Source organism: Culex pipiens, chromosome 1, assembly GCF_016801865.2.
Source record: "Culex pipiens pallens isolate TS chromosome 1, TS_CPP_V2, whole genome shotgun sequence".
NCBI classification, from domain to species: domain Eukaryota; kingdom Metazoa; phylum Arthropoda; class Insecta; order Diptera; family Culicidae; genus Culex; species Culex pipiens.
This window is the reverse complement of record NC_068937.1, coordinates 61490345-61509105: the sequence shown is the minus strand read 5'-3', so window position 1 is coordinate 61509105 and position 18761 is coordinate 61490345. Positions and strand designations below refer to the sequence as shown.

The window sequence follows — 18761 nt, the reverse complement described above, 5'->3', positions numbered from 1 at the left end:
ATCCGGAATTGTGACACTGAAATTATGCACTGGCAAGCACGTCTCAAGGAGACGGAACCAACAACAGTTTTCGCCTTGGAATTGGACAAGATAGATAAATGTTTTTTTTTAGTTTTATAAAGCTAGGAATCGCCGAAGGACTATGTTTTGCCCTTTAGTAACTTTTGAAGATAACATATTAACAGGGTATCTTCTAAACCTTGCAGGCAACGAAAATTTAGTCAAATTCTTCTTTTCCCGTCCATACGATATTCATCCTACGCACCAATAATATCTAGTCCGCTTTTAATCAGTCCAGCATCATCAAAAGTGTTGGAAGTTACCGTTTTCGTTATCATAGCAACCAGCTGATGGTAAACGATCCATTGCACGTTGGACCCTTTTGGAAAGGGGTTGGCCTACTGGCAGGGACGGACTATAGAATAACAACCTTTTAGCAAGCAACTTCTCTTGTTTCAAATGATGGTCACATTGGACGACCGCTAGTGAACAAAGTAGTCCTGGGTTTGAAAAGGATGGACTAACGATGCATACTCAGAGGCTTCGTCATCCTTTAATTCCAGCTTGTGCGTAGGAGGCAGATAAGCGCACTTAATAAAGCTGGATCTTTGGTGCGAAAAAAGTCAGATGTCACTTCAATTTCACTTTTTTCATAAGCAAAATCCTGCAAAAAAAACAAGTAACGAGGCTACTTTACCAATTTACAATGATTGCAAAACAAATGTAGTTCATTTGTGTAAAATGCATTTTATGTTGCTAGGCAAAAACCTCTTGTTTTTGGCATGAATAATGTGTAGAAAACATTGGTTCATTCGGAAAAACGATTTAGCGATATTTTCATGGTAATATTCTCTTTAGCTCTTTAAAAGAACTTCTTAAAATCTCTTTGAGTGCGCTTAAAGGTTTTTACGCTATATCTCACTTGGTTTTCAAAATTAATTCTCAGGGTCTTCGGGAGCCTTAAAGATAAGCGTAATTAGTGTACTCTAATCACTGGCACAACATGCTGGGCATCATCTACGCGAAATGCCAAACAAGTTCTTCTAAAAGAGGAGTTAGAGCGGATGCATGTCTGAAGACGACCTTAACGGCAGTCTTCTGCATGGGGTCGAATGTGTAAAACTTGAAGTTTTGACGCTTCAATTTCTAAACAACCAGGTCAAAGTTCTTTTCGTCAAAAGTGTAGATTGGCACTGACGACTTACCGATTTTAAGACAATATCCGAGGCCTTCCAACAACTCGTCAACATCGTCCGCCAACGTGTCCAAAACAAAAATTGGAGGTGGTCTACGTTCCTTTGGAGAATTGCTCTTTTTTGGCGGTAGTGCTGCTACCGTCGGTGTTGTTGTTTTCTTCGTCGTCACTCAGCATCTGGAACTCGTTCCTGATGGGAATGTTGGCGGATGTTGAAGTGCCACTGGTTGTGGCTCCAGAAGTACCAGAGCGGGTCCTCACTGGCGGAACATACCCGGGATGTAGATACTTTTTGTCGATTCCATCTGCGCTCACGCTCCCCTGCGCGATGGCGGCCGACACGGCTTTGGTTTGTTTACCTTTTTGCACACGGCCGGTAGACGAGCTTCGCGGGTTTTTCGAGGCCGCACTCGAACTTCCAAGGCCACGGCCGGCCTTTGGCATGCTGGAAAAGTAAACTCGCGGGTAATCACAATCAACTACGGCGAAAAATTTCGAAAAAACGGTAAAGCACAGAGCATTTTTGTTCTAAAAATGGGAGAATTTTAATAACTTTTTAAGTGTTTTTTTTCGATGAAAAATACGTTTTTACGGAATTCTGAGTATGCCATTAAATCGGACGTCTAATTTTACATACAGTATGTAAAAAAAGTATTTACACCCCTTGGGCACTATGCACATGTTGTGATGAAACATGTAACAATTTAAAGTTTGACAGAAACCTAGTACTAAGTTTTGTTCAGAAACTCATGCCGAACATTTTGCTACAAAAAGCTCATGAAAAGATGTTTTCTATGAAAAGTTACATAACAAATACTATTAAAAAAAAAGGTGCAAAAAAAGTTTGTACAAAAGTTTTCGAAAAATTAACATGAATAAAATTATTTGTTGACAAATCACCATAAATCCAGTCTCTCAACTCCAAATAGGCATCCTTGAATGATTAAAAAAATAATTTGGATTGAATATAAAGTTTACTAATTACTTAGTATAAAAGTTTGGAAAATGTTCGGCATGAGTTTCTGAACAAAACGTAGTACTAGGTTTATGTCAACATTAAATTGTTTACATGTTTCATCACAAAATGTGCATAGCGGCCGAGGGGTGTTAATACTTTTTTTACATATACTGTAAAAGTCCCTTTGACACCAAATTGCTATCTCATCACCGTTTCAAGCTGCAAATGATTGAAAAACACCTCTTTTTCGCATGTTCAAAAATGAAAGGGGTCGTACCGCCCCTCCGTCACGCGATATCAAAAAACGGATCTCGGATTCGTGATCAGGGACAAAAGTTACCTTTTAGGACAAAGTTTCAAGCAAATCGAAGAGGGGTCGGGGCAACTGCTGTGTGAGTTGGCGGAGAATTACTCCTATTAAAAATTTTATAAAACTAACTTAGATGCAATGAGAAAATATCGAGGAAAATATTGTAGATTAGCGTTATATCAATCATACCACGACGAAAACAAACAAACAAGCTCCCGAAAGATCTGATTCTGATACAGAATATTGAATCGCTGAATCGGAACAAACGGTCCGCTTCTCTCGACTCCCCCATCTCACCCTCGAAAATCTAATTGTATTAAAATCAGGAGCTGGCAGCCACCAACGAACAATATTCCACATTTTCCGAATGATACCAACAAAGATCCCGCCACCATTCCCCCTTCCAGGCTCAACTCCACGAAAGATATGCCTGCCTGACGGCAGCCCATTGGGGAACCGTAAAATCAGGGAACGAGCGCCCGAAGGTGAATAGAAATTCGATTCCCTACCACCTCACTTTATCTTGCAAGGAAAATCGCGTTTCAACGCTTTTCGCTTTTCAGCACAAAAAATTCCAATCTTGTCGTCGTCTTTTGGCTCGCTCAACTTCCGAGTCCTGACCTTGATTCAACTAACAAGCTCTGCCCGAGCACGAAAAATTAATCCCATTTTTTATCACTCAGCCAAATACAACACAATCAACGGCTGTTGTACACTGTCGAAAAGAGAAACAAATTCCACTCTGGGGAGAAAAGTCGAGATTGTAACCACCCCTTCTGATGGGTATTTTCACCTGACTTACCAGCATCCCGTGAATCACGTGTCTGGCGGTGATTTATGTCCATGCCCATGTGGAGAATTCACTTTATCTTGGGTGGGCGATAAATTGGCTCGTTCGAATCAGCTCGCTAATTTGGCCTCATCACGGGTTGCACGATTTTTCACTGTGGCAGTGCATTTGTGGAGGAAAAGTCGAAAATTCGCCATACAGAATTAGGGTGACAGTGAAAAAAAATGTCAATGCTCATAGGCCACGAGTATCCTTGACTAAACTTGACCAAACTGTGAGTGTTTGTCTTTGTTTTGAACGCGTAATCGAGTTTGACTATCTTTCATAAGAAATCCGTAGTTTAGTGAAAGTTTTGGAACTTCGTAAGGCATTCATTTCTGGTAACCGTTTCGCAAAGTATCAGTCTTTTTAGTAAAAGTATTTCAGTTTACTTTTGATTTATAAGAATGTTTATTTGATGAGTTTTTAAGACCCACCTAGTCACATTCTAGAAGAGCTGGTTCTGCCAGAATCCTGCTAGATCGGTGGTACATTTCTGCTAGAATGATGTAAGAATATCCAGCTCTGTAAGAACTCTGCTAGAATCCTGCTAGAACGTCGTGACTTCAATGACTACTTTGATCAATTAATCGAATTCAATGAATTACTCAAAATTAGGCCTAGATGATAGGTTTGACACGAAAGGTACTTGGCTGGTCAAGCGTATAGGGTCACCCTACTACTCACTCTCAAACACAAACCCTTACCTATCGTAACGTTCCACCTCCTCACTCAAGTCACCTCCTCCTGACAAGTGGGACATTGCCGAGAGCCGTGCTGGCGGCTTTTGGCACCGTTCTCCAGAAGAATGGCAATTTTGTACCAAACTCTAGACAACCAACCGCAAGATAGGGCGCCGAAGATATCGTCGATGGCAGATAGAATTGTTTGGTAATAAGATTTTTATCCCGCAGCTTCCAAAACCACAAGCCATTCTGTGTTTTGGACAATCGATGTTTTTCGGGATGTTTTCCGTTTGTTACGTTTTGGAACACGACTCGAGCCTTGCAGCGAAACAATAAATCATGGCTCATGTTAAAAAGCAATAAAAGTGCTGACAAGCTATTATCGGTACAAACATGCCGCCTTGGGGACCCCGGCTCGTGCCAAGGCCACAGAAGGCAATGCAGGATTTGATTTTTAGGATGATTTATTATTGCTGACTCGAAAACATTGACAGTTAAACTTGATAACTTGATTTCGACTGTCATCCTTTGCTTTTTGCCGCCCTATTGAAAAGTTATTGCGGAATTTTAGTCATTACATTGAACTTGAAAAAAAGTTTGGGACCATGAAACGTGTCAAACAAAGAATAAAGGTTAGATCTTTTGACTATTTGGGCCCAACACTGAATAAGTTACATGATAGGGGTTTAATTTTGAATGATCTGATCGAAAAGGTTCTCATTATAGTCATTAACATTATTATCTGCTTCAGAAGCAATCCAATTAAGTCGAATAATAAATCGCAAATCCGAAAACAACAGCTGCTTTGAATTCATTATCAAAGCCAAAACACCTTGCGTCTCCATTTAATCAATTTAATCGAAGTTAATTGGTGGAGGCGCTTAGTTGTTCAATTTTGGTTAAATTTAGGATACATTTGCTTGGAATGTGTGATGTTGAAAATGCGTTTCTCTCAATTGATAGATACAAAAATGCTTTTATACGCAATTATAGTTTAATTATGTTTGTGTCTAAATTTCTTTTCGAGCAAAAACTTGAAATAGAGACCTCACAAGACCTGGGGGTCGTGAATTTGATTTTGATTTTGATTTGGTCTAAATTTCTTGACATCTACACCAAACAGTTAGTTGGACTTTTAAACAAGACTCTCCACTCAAGAAATAAAAAAAAACCCTTTAAACAACCTTCAAGTTTCTTCTATCAAGTATAAACGATTCAGGAGAGACGGCAGTTAAAACTCAGTTCCAATGTAACCGAGAAGTTCACCTTAATATAATGGCTCACTGGAAGGATCTGTTCGCAGAGCGAGCATATAGTGTGTTCCATAAATATTACATGAAATCAAGCACATTGAGTTTGTTTCGTTTGCACAGGCTTTCAGCATCACATCACTAACTTTTCCCCACCCACACTGCCTCTGTCGACCTCTGGGGTGGTCTCCATGTTGTAAACAAATGCAACAAGTTCATAACTTTTAGCGTGCTCTCCATCAATGTTGTGTGTGCGGTGTAGTAGTGTGCTGCTACACACAAAAACACACACATACAGGTGAACATGTCGAAAACTGCCAACGGCGGAAACGGAAACCACAAGTCATTCCAATTAGTTTCAAACCGGTAGAGATCAAACGGGGCTGTTTACATCGATTTATTGCCGAGCCAATTTTCATCAATTTTGATGGATAAGGAGGGTGACCGGTCACCTGTCTGAAACAGTTGGAAAACACAGCAAATCGATGGAAAATTTATCATAATCGCATTGAATCAGTTATCAGCTAGGCATCATTTTGAAAAATCGATTTAATTAGCCATTTTGTTCGTAAATCCTCAATCAACGAAATAGAAGTACCGTCAGCAGGGGTGACAATATTGGCTCTGGGGGGTGATCTAATGAACAAGTTCATCCTTATTTGGATGATTTACTAATTACTAATTACGCGTATAACTTTGACCAAAAATCACAAACAGATACTTTTCAATCTATTAGTGTTTCAAGGGTAGTCTGCTTTATCACTAACTCCCCACGCTGTAAACAATTTTGGACGCCCTCTTTCAACTTCCAAGTGCAATTAATCATGCTGCGAATATAATGGATGCTTGAAAATGCTTGAAGCCGTTCTTGTAATGGTTATTAAAGCAGAACGGAATAAATTCTGCGGAACTCAAACGCCTGCAACCGCACTGGAGTCTGTGTTCTTTTATGTATATATCTGTATTGTTTCTTTTTTCATCTTAAATGCATACCATTCACATGTGTTAGACGAGACATTCTTTGGATATTCCTGGGAGATGCATTAAACACACACACACAACAGCGACAAGCCTCATGTGTGTGCGTGTATGTGACAAACCGGAAGCGGCAAGATTATAATACCATTAGTAGGCAACAAAGGCATCGCTCTGAACTGCACTTGAGCTCGTCATGGGTGTCCCTGGCTGGCTGGGGAACAATATGGTGCCAAGAAGGAATTTCTGTTTAAAGTTTTCACTATAATTCATTGTCATTCTTGGGTCTTGTTATATTTCCTGCATCCGGCTTCCCAAAGGGTTTATGCGTACTCTTTCACAGTTGGAAAGTGTTGAGAAGTAAAGGGACGACGCACTAGAAAATTAACATAACTAGTACATTAGAGTGTGCAGTGGAAAGGTGGAAACTATAGTTTGTTAGCCTTGATTATCTAAGAAATCCTTGCTAACTTTCTATTTTATTTGCATTTTGATATTGACAAATGAAATACAAGGTTATCAAGATTTTTCACGGACCCACAAAATTAAATGTATAAATTTAAAAAGTGATCTAAAAAGATTGCAAACTAAGAGTGCCATTTATTCGAATTTTCTAACATTTCCTATCAAACAAACTTAGTCGAAATAATAACATCTTTGGAATATAGGGTAGAGCGGGGCAACAGTACGTACCAAATGACAACAATTCTGTCTACGATATTTCGGATTAAATCTGTTTACCAAAAGGTTCCCTTATTACTTGCCTTCAAAACGTGTTACTAAAATTAACCTAAATTGACCTGCTATGTTTGTATAAATTATATTTTTGGTCTGATTTTGGCAGAAATACTATTTTTAAAATGATTTTGAATCAATACTATACTGGAAATGAAAGTTATTCAATGTTGTTCGGAGCGGACTGTATTTTTAGCACAAATTTCCGGTGGACTTGGGGAACCGGTTTTGGGAGGATCGGAAATTTCACAAGCAAACAAAACACTAGATTTCTCTTCACTAATTTCTATTTACTACTAAAATTAACTAGGTAAAAGATGTTTTCTAGCGTTCTTCCGACGATCGCGACGCGCTCGACTTGACGTCCGACCGGTTCGGCTGCTTGCGACAAACTTGTCTCGACGCGCTCACTTCTGCTCGCTGCTCTTTGTTGCGCGCCAAATCCTCTCGCACCACCTTCGTCGTGCATCGTTTGGTCTCCCTCTAACTCATGTCGTTGTCGAGCCGTCGTCAACGGCGCGTTGTTGCCAGCTTTGACACGCTTGATTTCTCGCGCAGCTCGTTGCGCGCGCTCTCTTTGTTGTTGGCAACGACGCCAGCTGGGTTGCCACTTTCTTTCTCGTTTTGGTCGCAGCAAGCGCAGTGCTGCCAAATCAAAACCAAAAATTTCTTCGAGCTGACAGATTCAGGCTCGAACAAATGTGTTTGCCCCGCAAATATAAGAAGATATATGAGAAGAAGGATTTCTGAAATTCCTGGCTTGGCAAAATACAAGTTAAAAGGTTACACAGATTTTGTGAACCTGAAGTTTTTTAAACCTTATTTTGTAAGCTTCAAATATTAGATTCAAATATTAGACAAAGAATGTATTCTTGTTCACAAATGAGGAACAATAATTATTTATTACTGATATTTTGTACTTAAGTAAAAGAATAGCTTGAAATTTCGTTTTCCGGTCACTTATTGTGTGATGCTTTAAAAAAACAGTGTACTACTGAAACATTGAAATTACGTTAAAAATATTTGGGTAATTCTCTACCAACTCACACGAAATTGGGAAAAGTTGCCCCGACCCCTCTTCGATTTGCGTGAAACTTTGTCCTACTTTTGTCCCTGATCACGAATCCGAGGTCCGTTTTTTGATATCTCGTGACGGAGGGGCGGTACGACCCCTTCCATTTTTGAACATGCGAAAAAAGAGGTGTTTTTCAATAATTTGCAGCCTGAAACGGTGATGAGATAGAAATTTGGTGTCAAAGGGACGCCCGATTTGATGGCGTACTCAGAATTCCGAAAAAAAACGTATTTTTCATTAAAAAAAAAAAACACTAAAAAAGTTTAAAAAATTCTCCCATTTTCCGTTACTTGACTGTAAAAAATTTTGGAACATGTCATTTTATGGGAAATTTAATGTACTTTTCGAATCTACATTGACCTAGAAGGATCATTTTTTCATTTAGAACAAAATTTATTTTAAAATTTCGTGTTTTTTCTAACTTTGCTGGGTTATTTGTTAGAGTGTAACAATGTTCTACAAAGTTGTAGAGCAGACAACTACAAAAATTTGATATATACAGCAGTTCCATTTCAAAAGAGCCTAAACCGAAAAAAAAGTTCTCCGATCGGGCTCAAAATTTTTCTGGGGGTTCCTTGGCCAAAATAATTAGACCCGTATTTTTTTGTTTGGCCATTAGGGTGACCTACATCGTGCTAGGGTGGTTCAAAAAATGGCAATTTTCGTCATTTTTCACAAAAACCTCTTTTTTGAAAAAATCATATCTCCGCGCCATTTCATCCGATTTAAGCTGTCTTAGACGCAAAAGAAAGATGATGAGTTTGGCTATTTGGGAAAAATAGTAAAAAGTTTCAGAAATCTAGCCTAACATTTGAAAAAGTCGCATGAAAACTTAAAATGGCGTTTTGACCGTGTCTGGACCAAAGAGCCTATGTCTGAAAATATTTTTATCGGATTCCTCGGAAAATTTCACATAATATAACAAAAAATTGGCGATGTCGAACCGTACGTTTCGGAGATATGATTTTTTGAAAATAAAAACTGAGTTTTTCGACGCGCCACGCGCAAAAACGAGAAAATGACGAAATCGGCAAAAAATCAACTTTTTCCACTAAAACTGCGATAACTTTAAAATTTCAGCGATGACCTATAGATGTTTGGGTATCAAAATTTTTGTAATTGAAAGACGCAACTTTTGGTACCATAACATCTATAGGTCATCGCTAAAATTTTAAAGTTATCGCAGTTTTAGTGGAAAAAGTTGATTTTTTGCCGATTTCGTCATTTTCTCGTTTTTGCGCGTGGCGCGTCGAAAAACTCAGTTTTTATTTTCAAAAAATCATATCTCCGAAACGTACGGTTCGACATCGCCATTTTTTTGTTATATTATGTGAAATTTTCCGAGGAATCCGATAAAAATATTTTCAGACATAGGCTCTTTGGTCCAGACACGGTCAAAACGCCATTTTAAGTTTTCATGCGACTTTTTCAAATGTTAGGCTAGATTTCTGAAACTTTTTACTATTTTTCCCAAATAGCCAAACTCATCATCTTTCTTTTGCGTCTAAGACAGCTTAAATCGGATGAAATGGCGCGGAGATATGATTTTTTCAAAAAAGAGGTTTTTGTGAAAAATGACGAAAATTGCCATTTTTCGAACCACCCTAGCACGATGTAGGTCACCCTAATGGCCAAATAAAAAAATACGGGTCTAATTATTTTGGCCAAGGAACCCCCAGAAAAAATTTGAGCCCGATCGGAGAACTTTTTTTTTGGTTTAGGCTCTTTTCAAATGGAATTGCTGTATAGACATAAGGGGTTTGCTTATAAACATCACGAGTTATTGCGATTTTACGAAAAAAAAAGTTTTGAAAAAGTTACTTTTTGCGTTTCTCTTTGTTTCGTCGTCCGTGTCTGTCGCGGGTGACCATGAACGGCCATGATCGATGACGACCAACTTTTTCAAAACTTTTTTTTCGTAAAATCGCGATAACTCGTGATGTTTATAAGCAAACCCCTTATGTCTATATATCAAATTTTTGTAGTTGTCTGCTCTACAACTTTGTAGAACATTGTTACACTCTAACAAATAACCCAGCAAATTTTTGTAATTGTATGCTCTACAACTTTGTAGAACATTATTACACTCTAACAAATAATCCTGCAAAGTTGGAAAAATCACGAAATTTTAAAATGAAATTTTTTGTTCTTAATGGAAAAATTACCCTTCTGGGTCAATGTAGATTCGAAAAGAACATTAAATTTCCCATAAAATGGCATGTTCTATTTTGTTTTACAGTCGAGTAACGGAAAATGGCAGAATTTTAAAAACTTTTGAAGTGTTTTTTTCGATGAAAAATACATTTTTACGGAATTCTGAGTATGCCATTAAATCGGACGTCTAATTTTACATAAAAGTGCCTTTGACACCAAATTTCTATCTCATCACCGTTTCAGGCTGCAAATGATTGAAAAACACCTCTTTTTTCGCATGTTCAAAAATGGAAGGGGTCGTACCACCCTCCGTCACGAGATATCAAAAAACGGACCTCGGATTCGTGATCAGGGACAAAAGTTACCCTTTAGGACAAAGTTTCACGCAAATCGAAGAGGGGTCGGGGCAACTGCTGTGTGAGTTGGCGGAGAATAACCCATTTTTCCTTTCAGTCTCAATTACTCAAATGATCAATCTCCTTTTTATCTTTTGTTTACTTGGTTGAAATATTACGTACCTCAAAACTATGTAACTTATGAATCACCTTCACGTAACATTCATTAAATAACAATCAAAATTTCGATACATTTGTCGACAGTGTACCATCTACTAAATGTTTAACGTAATATTTGAACAAACTCTTGTTACACAGAATTCATATTTTAAAGCTTTTGCTTTCACCACAGGTACTTCATGTAAAAACTCCCCCAGAGTATCCCAAACCCGAGACCGTGGTGTAGGGGTAAGCGTAGTTGCCTCTCACCCAGTCGGCCTGGGTTCGATCCCAGACGGTCCCGGTGGCATTTTTCGAGACAAAATTTGTCTGATCACGCCTTCCGTCGGACGGGAAGTAAATGTTGGCCCCGGACTAACCAAAAAAGGTTAAGTCGTAAGCTCAGTCCAGGTGCAGGAGTCGTCTCCCTGGGTCCTGTCTCGGTAGAGTCGCTGGTAGGCAGTTGGACTCACAATCCAAAGGTCGTCTGTTCGAATTCCTGATTGGATGGAAGCAATGGTGCTAAAAGAGGTTTGCAATAGCCTCAACAATCAAGCCTTCGGACACTTAGTTTCGAGTAGGAATCTCGCAATCGAGAACGCCAAGGCAATGCTATAGAGCGAATAATTTGATTTGAGTATCCCAAACCGTTCCCGTTCTATTGGGTGTAATCATTTTTTCCCCTCAAATAAACTTTGTCGACTGTTGTTTGGCAAGCTGAAATGTAATTCAACAAAAATACCTTCCGTCCGAAGCCAAACCAAACCGGTCGGAGGGAGAGTAAATCAGCCAAGTGAATTGCGTTTTATCAAATTCATCATCCCCGGAGTTCAGTGAAATGAAAAATTCCGGAAAACAAGCAGTATTGTGAGGGTACATGAATTTTTCAAGAAGACATCCACGGAGCATTACGCTTTCCGTTTTGCGAAATTTTCTTTTTTTGTTCCCCGCAATCTCGCTTTTCATTATTTTTGTATTGTGTCGTCGACGTAAAGCTGCTGGTCGTCAGTGAGAATGCTCTGCTCGTGAAAGGTTACTTTTCGGAAGCTGTTTGGTTCTCATTATCGGGGTTGGTCTGTTGGGGTCGGTTTGGTGCAAACTTTCATGGGAAAAGGTAAACCACCCCCGGGTTGGGTAAATCAAAGCTTAATTAAATCACACGCAGCGGGTAGATTTTATATTTCACGTAACACCCCCATTAAACACAGGTCCTGATTTCAACCGAAACCTTGCCTGAAACCACTTGATAAAAGTCCAATTTGTACAGCCATCAACCTTGTAACAGTAGTAAGCTTGAATTCAGCTCGACCCTTGTCACAGATTGGACAAATGGAAATATTTTCTCTGTCTCTGCTGCATGCCTTTGAAGTTAGGGTGGTCGTGGTGGAAAAAGTTTCTATGGGCTATTTTAGGATTTTTTAAGCCATAAGTTTTCCATTCGCTGTTAAATCGTGTGAAATAATTTGCTTTTTTGTATCTGCTCTGGTGAAAAATGTGCTTTCCGGAGGGGTCACACCGTATCGTGTCACGCCCCCGGATGGAAAAGTGGAAAATAAATCCTCTCGATTATACAAATTTGTAAGACGACAAGGGATCTCACCCCCACAAATGGCTGCCAGCCAACTGGTTTTTACAACCCCCAATGTCAGTGCCAGTGCTGAGCCGGTGGAATTTGTGTTTGTATTATCAAAGAGATTTGTTTTCTCGGACGGAGCCGGAGATGAGTGGCTTCTTTTGTTTCAAGATTTAGTCGGAGTTGTTTCATGTTGGTTCACGTTACATTTTGCAGAACATAGGCTGTTGTCCTATTTCAGGAAATGTTTCCTAACACTAGAGAACATTTAGATTTAAAATCGACTTGAAATACCCTTGCAACAAGATAGCACAACCATGAAGATTTCGAGAATTTTGCTCTCAACCACCAGTCTTTTCGTCCTGGGTTGAACCGAAGAAAACAGAGACGGAAAGAGAAAACCATCACTTGTGAAAAGAAGGAAAACTTATTATTGCGGATAATTTGTTATTCAGTTATACATAATCGCCGGCATACTTGCAGACTTGCTACGGTTTATAACCAGTGGAATTGATGAGATCAATTTACACATAATGAAATGTTCTTTTTTTGTGAGAAATTAAATTAACTGAGCAGTATTTGTCAGTTGATTCTGTCTCAAGTTGCGATTTGATTTATTCAGCAAATATAAATCCTCTCCTCTTCGTATGAAATCGAGTTTCATTGAGAAACAAATTCCGAGCACTAATTTGCATTAATTGAATGAAAATGTATGAGGGTTGTATTAAAAGCTTGACTGAAGGGATATTTATAAACTACGTCCCTCGTTAACAATTGACACAAAAAAAACTTTTAAAAAGACTGACCTTACTGACAACCAATGAATGAAAAGTAAATTATTCTTTCACAATTTCTGTGGAAAAAAACATCTCCTACATTCACTATTTCACACATCAAGCTCAGAACAGGAACAACTGCTCGTGTGTACCCTAATTGTTATGACTAAATTTAAATCTCTTGCAATTGTTTACGCTACGGCCATTCAAACAGAAAATTCCTCTTTTAAAAATTTGGCAACTGCGTGGACGGAGGAAGTGTGTGAATGTAAACAGTTTATACATTCATTTCACCATGTGAAAGCAATAAATAATCCGTTTACTGTGTTGTTGCTTTGTGAGGGTGGTTAGGATTATTAAAAGAAAATTGCTCTATTCTCATATATTTTTTAACGGTTTAAACTGTTTAAAGTTAAATTCGATCATCTGTTAATTTCGCATCATTTCTTTTTTTTTTTTGCAGTTCAAACTGGATTACGACAGTCTCGATGAGCAACTACAACAGCAGCAACAATATCACAGTCAAGATGTGCCAGGTAAAAATAACGGAAAACATTTGGCAATTCCCTTTGCAAACAATTAGTAGTCGCCATTACCAACGTATTTTTTCCCCTTTTTGCGGTTCGCTTTCAGAGTGGGACACGGGATGGCCACACCACGGTGGACCGGAAAAGGTGATAGTGGAGGTTCAAGAGACGGCTACCGATTCGGTGTCGCTAATCGAGGCGAGCACCGTTGTACATAATTCCACAGAACCTTTAGAGGGTAAGGACAATTGCATTTCCGCTTAAATTTTTGCAGGTTTCTTATTATACACGGAGAAAAAAGAGTTCCCAAAATCGTGAACAAGCGTTCATGAAAATGAGATGGTACATTTTAAAAAACGTACCATGGTACGATTTTAAAAAACGTACCATGAAATTTGAACACTTTGTTCGTGGTTCCCATGTTCATGAACGCTTGTTCCTGATTGTGGGAACTCTTTTTTCTCCGTGTATGTCTTCTTATGGATATCTAGGCAAATATTTGCTCTTCTGTGTAAAGTTCTAGAGTGTGTAATTTGACTGTCAATGAAGATATAAGGCCGAGAAATGGGAATGGAAATTAAAAAATGAATCAGGATACATATAATGCTTCTACAAACAACATGTTGAAACCAAGGGAATGATGGAATAAGAGGAATTACAAATCCGCATAAATAATTTCAAGATTGTTCAGGTGTTATCCGAAAACGCGATCAAAAATTAAAGTGGAAGTATAAGGCTTTTAACTGCTTATTTAATTGTCGATGTACAGGACACCGCACTGTTTTATCATTTTCTGGCGTACATTCAATTTTTCAGCCCAAAACCAGTTATTGAATTGGAAAAATAAAATTATTTTTCAAATTTTCTTCTTTTGATTTGTGTGCACCTACGTCGAAGACCAAGATTGTTTACTTTTTGCTCTTTGTTCTGACAGTCTTGGTCTGACAGATTTGGTCTGACAGTTTTATCATGGATTTTGGTCTGGTCTAGGCGAGGGATAGGACACAGCACATTCCTGGTTGAAACCCATTGTTAGATTGATGCAAGATTTTAATGGTTTTGCCTTCCTCACTGAGGTAAGGCTATAATCCTGCTCTAAAAATGAACTTTTTATTAAAAGCTCGAAGACCCACCTTCATATATACATATCGACTCAGAATCGAAAACTGAACAAATGTCTGTGTGTGTGTGTGTATGTGGGTGTGTGTGTATGTGTGTGTGTGTGTGTATGTATGTATGTGTTCAAAAATCTTGCCAAGTTTTCTCAGCACTGGCTGAACCGATTTTGATCGAACCAGTTGCATTCGACTTGGTTTAGGGTCCCATACATCGCTATTGAATTGTTTGAAGTTTCGATAAGTAGTTCAAAAGTTATGTATAAAAATGTGTTTTCACATATATCCGGATCTCAATTATATGCATGTAAACGATGTCCGGAACCATCATCCGACCCATCGTTGGTTAGGTAATCAAGAGACCTTTCCAACGAGTCCACAACATTGAAGATCTGGCAACCCTGCCTCGAGTTATGACCACTTAAGTGATATTTATGCACTTTTTTGAAGCCGGATCTCACTTAAATGCATGTAAACGATGTCCGGATCCATCATTCGACCCATCGTTGGTTAGATAATCGAAAGACCTTTCCAACGAGTCCACAACATTGAATATCTGGCAACCCTGCCTCGAGTTATGACCACTTAAGTGATATTTATGTACTTTTTTGAAGCCGGATCTTACTTAAATGTATGTAAACGATGTCTGGATCCATCATCTGACCCATCATTGGTTAGGTAATCGAAAGACCTTTCCAACGAGTCCACAACATTGAAGATCTGGCAACCCTGCCTCGAGTTATGACCACTTAAGTGATATTTATGTACTTTTTTGAAGCCGGATCTCACTTAAATGCATGTAAACGATGTCCGGATCCATCATTCGACCCATCGTTGGTTAGATAATCGAGAGACCTTTCCAATGAGTCCACATAATTGAAAATCTGGCAACCCTGTCTCGAGTTATGACAACTTAAGTTATATCTGTGTACTTATTTTTCTGGACCTTAAAAAAATAGCTGAAATATGTGTCCAAACCACTCATATTACCCATTGTTGGTAAAAGGTGAGGAAGGCATCAACCACATAGGTGGATTAAGTTAGTTTTTAAGATAAATATGGTCGATAAATGGACGCGGGAAAGTTACCTTTTACAGCTTTAATTAAATAGTTTTTGCCAGGATTTTGAATTTCTATAACTCGCGTTCAGGGCAAAATAACACAAGAATATCAAAATGTTGTATTACTTCGGCAAATTACAGCGACCAAAATGCGCCCTTGGATGGTAAAAAACATGAAATCAATCGAAAAACATCAAATCATGGAAATCTATTCAATAACATTTCCACACTAAAAAAATAGTTCGGGTAAACGTGAACAGAGTTCATGACAGCGAGAACCAGGAAGAAACTGTTCAACTTGCGTTGTTTTGTATTTGGGTCATTCCTTCCCAAGTGACCACTACTCATATTTGGCATGGAGGTCAAAACTGGACCCACTAAACCTTAGCCAAATGAGCTCATATTTTCAGGCTAGCTTCTGAGGCCATAATACTTGACAATTTCGGTTGATTCGCTCAAAATTAAACATTTTGTCATTTTGATATATCCGTGAACCACGCCAAGTCCTGCCAAGACGTGGGTTCAAATACATACATACATGCAAAATTCAATTTGGACATTCACTTTCTTCCGTTAATAAATTTTTAAAAAAATCTTCAAATTTCATGGCCTACTATCACTGACTATCGTCAGTGCTACTATGTTCTAACGCAATGTAATTGTTCAAAATTGGTGGTTTAGTATTGCACACTTTGCACCCAATTCTCCCCTTGTGCAAATCATAACTGCACACAAAATATTTGCACATTGGAAACCATATCCCTTCAGCAATCGAATACAATTGTCAGTTTTTCCGTAAGAGCACGTCCAAAGGGTTTAACATGCATTTTAAAACTTAAAGCGCGACATTTTCATATCCGGCAACACTGTACGTAAATTTTGAGTACGCCATTCGATTCTACGTCAAAAAATCTTCAAATGTACATACCCAAAAGTTGACTTTTTGTAAACTTTTCTCTTATCAAAATAAATTTTCAATATGAAGTTTTTCAAAAATCTCAGAAAAAGAGGGGGGTAGCATGTGTCACCAAACTTGGGATTCTTTGTTTTTGGGGCAAAAACAACCCCCATGCCAATTATGAGCAGATTTGGTGAAGGTCGATGTTGGACGCGTGGTCACTTGCGAAGGAATGAGCCATTTATTTTAACCGAACGCAATCCTAAATATAAACATATTGTGCAAAAACAAAGTTAAAACAGCTGAACATCTTAAGCTTCAAAGTGCTCTAAAAATTGCTGTATTAATTCACTCTAGTTGAGCATATATTCAAAATTTAAATTTCATTTGAAGCTTAGCTGGCACCGGAGTTCGTTGCAAAGTTCATTATGTTCCGAAGTTGAATCAAACGAAAAATCAGCTGCGCACATCGGTGCTCATCTGCATCATTTCCCAATTTGAATAAATCATAAAAGTGGAAATCTGCCACCTCCAGAGAGGAATGGCAGAGCAAAGTATGTTATGTTGTACGAAACCAGACTTGTCCCCAGAATGAATACTGCGCTTATCGGTATCGCTTTCACTCTGCACAGGACATGGAAATTTATGCTTCCACCAGTTGGGAGGGGGGGGGAGCCCTGAATGTCTGTCAGCTTGTCTCTTTTCACACACACACTCACTCTCACTTGGAAAAAGCGTTTCCAGAGTGCAATTACGAAAATGCACTAACGGTTGGAAACCGTAATATCCGGCGGCAAACTGGAGATCGTTTTTCAAATTACTCATTAGTTTATTGTTGCCGTGTGACATTTGTGAGCCGTGGATTATGGACTTTTCTGCTGTTACAATGCTACGACCTTGTGCTTTTTTATTACATAAATTATATCGCGCTATACTGTCAATGACAAAAAGGTCAAATGTTGGTTGTTGATTTTTAACGATAATAACTTTAACATTTTTGTAATATTGTGAATCAAAACGCCAAATGCGTAAAATGAACACATCGTCCTTGAATAACAACGAGGCCAGAAAGTGATGTCTGTTACATTGTACAAGATAAATATCACCCCGAGGATAAAGACTTTAGCCAAATGACAAACGCACACACACACACACACACACACACATCATACGCACCAAGCAGGGGGTTACTTTCACTCGCGTTTCAGCAAGCTTTTTGGGACTTGTTTGCTTGAGGCTCATTTGGATGGTTCCCGCTCATCATCGTCGTAACATAACGAGTGCGATTAGAAGCGACGATGTCAAAACTCACACTCTCATGAGCAACGGAGAGGCTTTCCATCGACGTCAGTCATTGTGTGTCCTTTCCGACGTATGACAATGGCCTCGCGCTCAAGTGGCTAGCAACATAGAATAGAGAAAGATAGAATTGCCACTCATTTACCGACTGGGGGACAAAACTGTGCTGCCTAACTGATGCCAGCGGCGAAACGGGGAACTACAACACCCTGCGCATAATACTACCAAGAATGTGAAGAACTGGTTGGCACATATATATTATTCATTAAAAATGTAAAATGATTTTAAAAAACATGGAAAACAAATCAAAACAATTATGAAAATTCAAGATAAGTGCATCCCCTAACTAGGATTTTTTTAAAATAAGATTAAATGATTTTTATTTCGCATCAGCATCTTTTTTTTTCTAAATTCCAAGATTATGCCAAATAAGTTGACACCCGTTTTCACTTCTCCAAGACATCTGTTTTGTCATGTTGACATTTCGTTGTCGCTGTCAAACCAAGTGAAGAACCGGAAGAGGAAAAGACTATTTTGCCGTTCGGAGTGAAGAAAAGTGGTCGTGGTGTTCCAGCTTGAAGATTCTGAGGAAGAAACCCGGCCACGCCGGCAACGGTTCCCGAGTTGTGCTTGACGTCGACGGGTTCCTCCTCTTGCTCGTTGTCCGCCTTGCCTTGCCTGTTGCGTGTTTCGACCATGATTTGCATCAAATTTTCGTCATGGCGCTCGACAGGCGCTTCTCCTTGCGGGTAACGTCCAGCAGGGTGGCGTCCGGGTATTTCTTCAGGTATTTTCAATCGTGTAGCACTGCGAAATTGCCGAGAACCTTTAAGCAGGCACCCACGAGATTC

At 38.9% G+C, this 18761-nt stretch overlaps 1 protein-coding gene across 1 annotated transcript in view; it reads left to right on the top strand.

Moving 5' to 3' along the window:
• The window catches only part of LOC120419882 (uncharacterized), a 43050-nt gene that overhangs the window by 16813 nt on the left and 7476 nt on the right, over window positions 1-18761 (top strand). The window contains exons 2-3 of the mRNA XM_039582746.2: window positions 13474-13546; window positions 13644-13775. Coding sequence (XP_039438680.1) covers window positions 13474-13546; window positions 13644-13775 — 205 coding nt within the window. The remainder of the gene's footprint in view (window positions 1-13473; window positions 13547-13643; window positions 13776-18761) is intronic.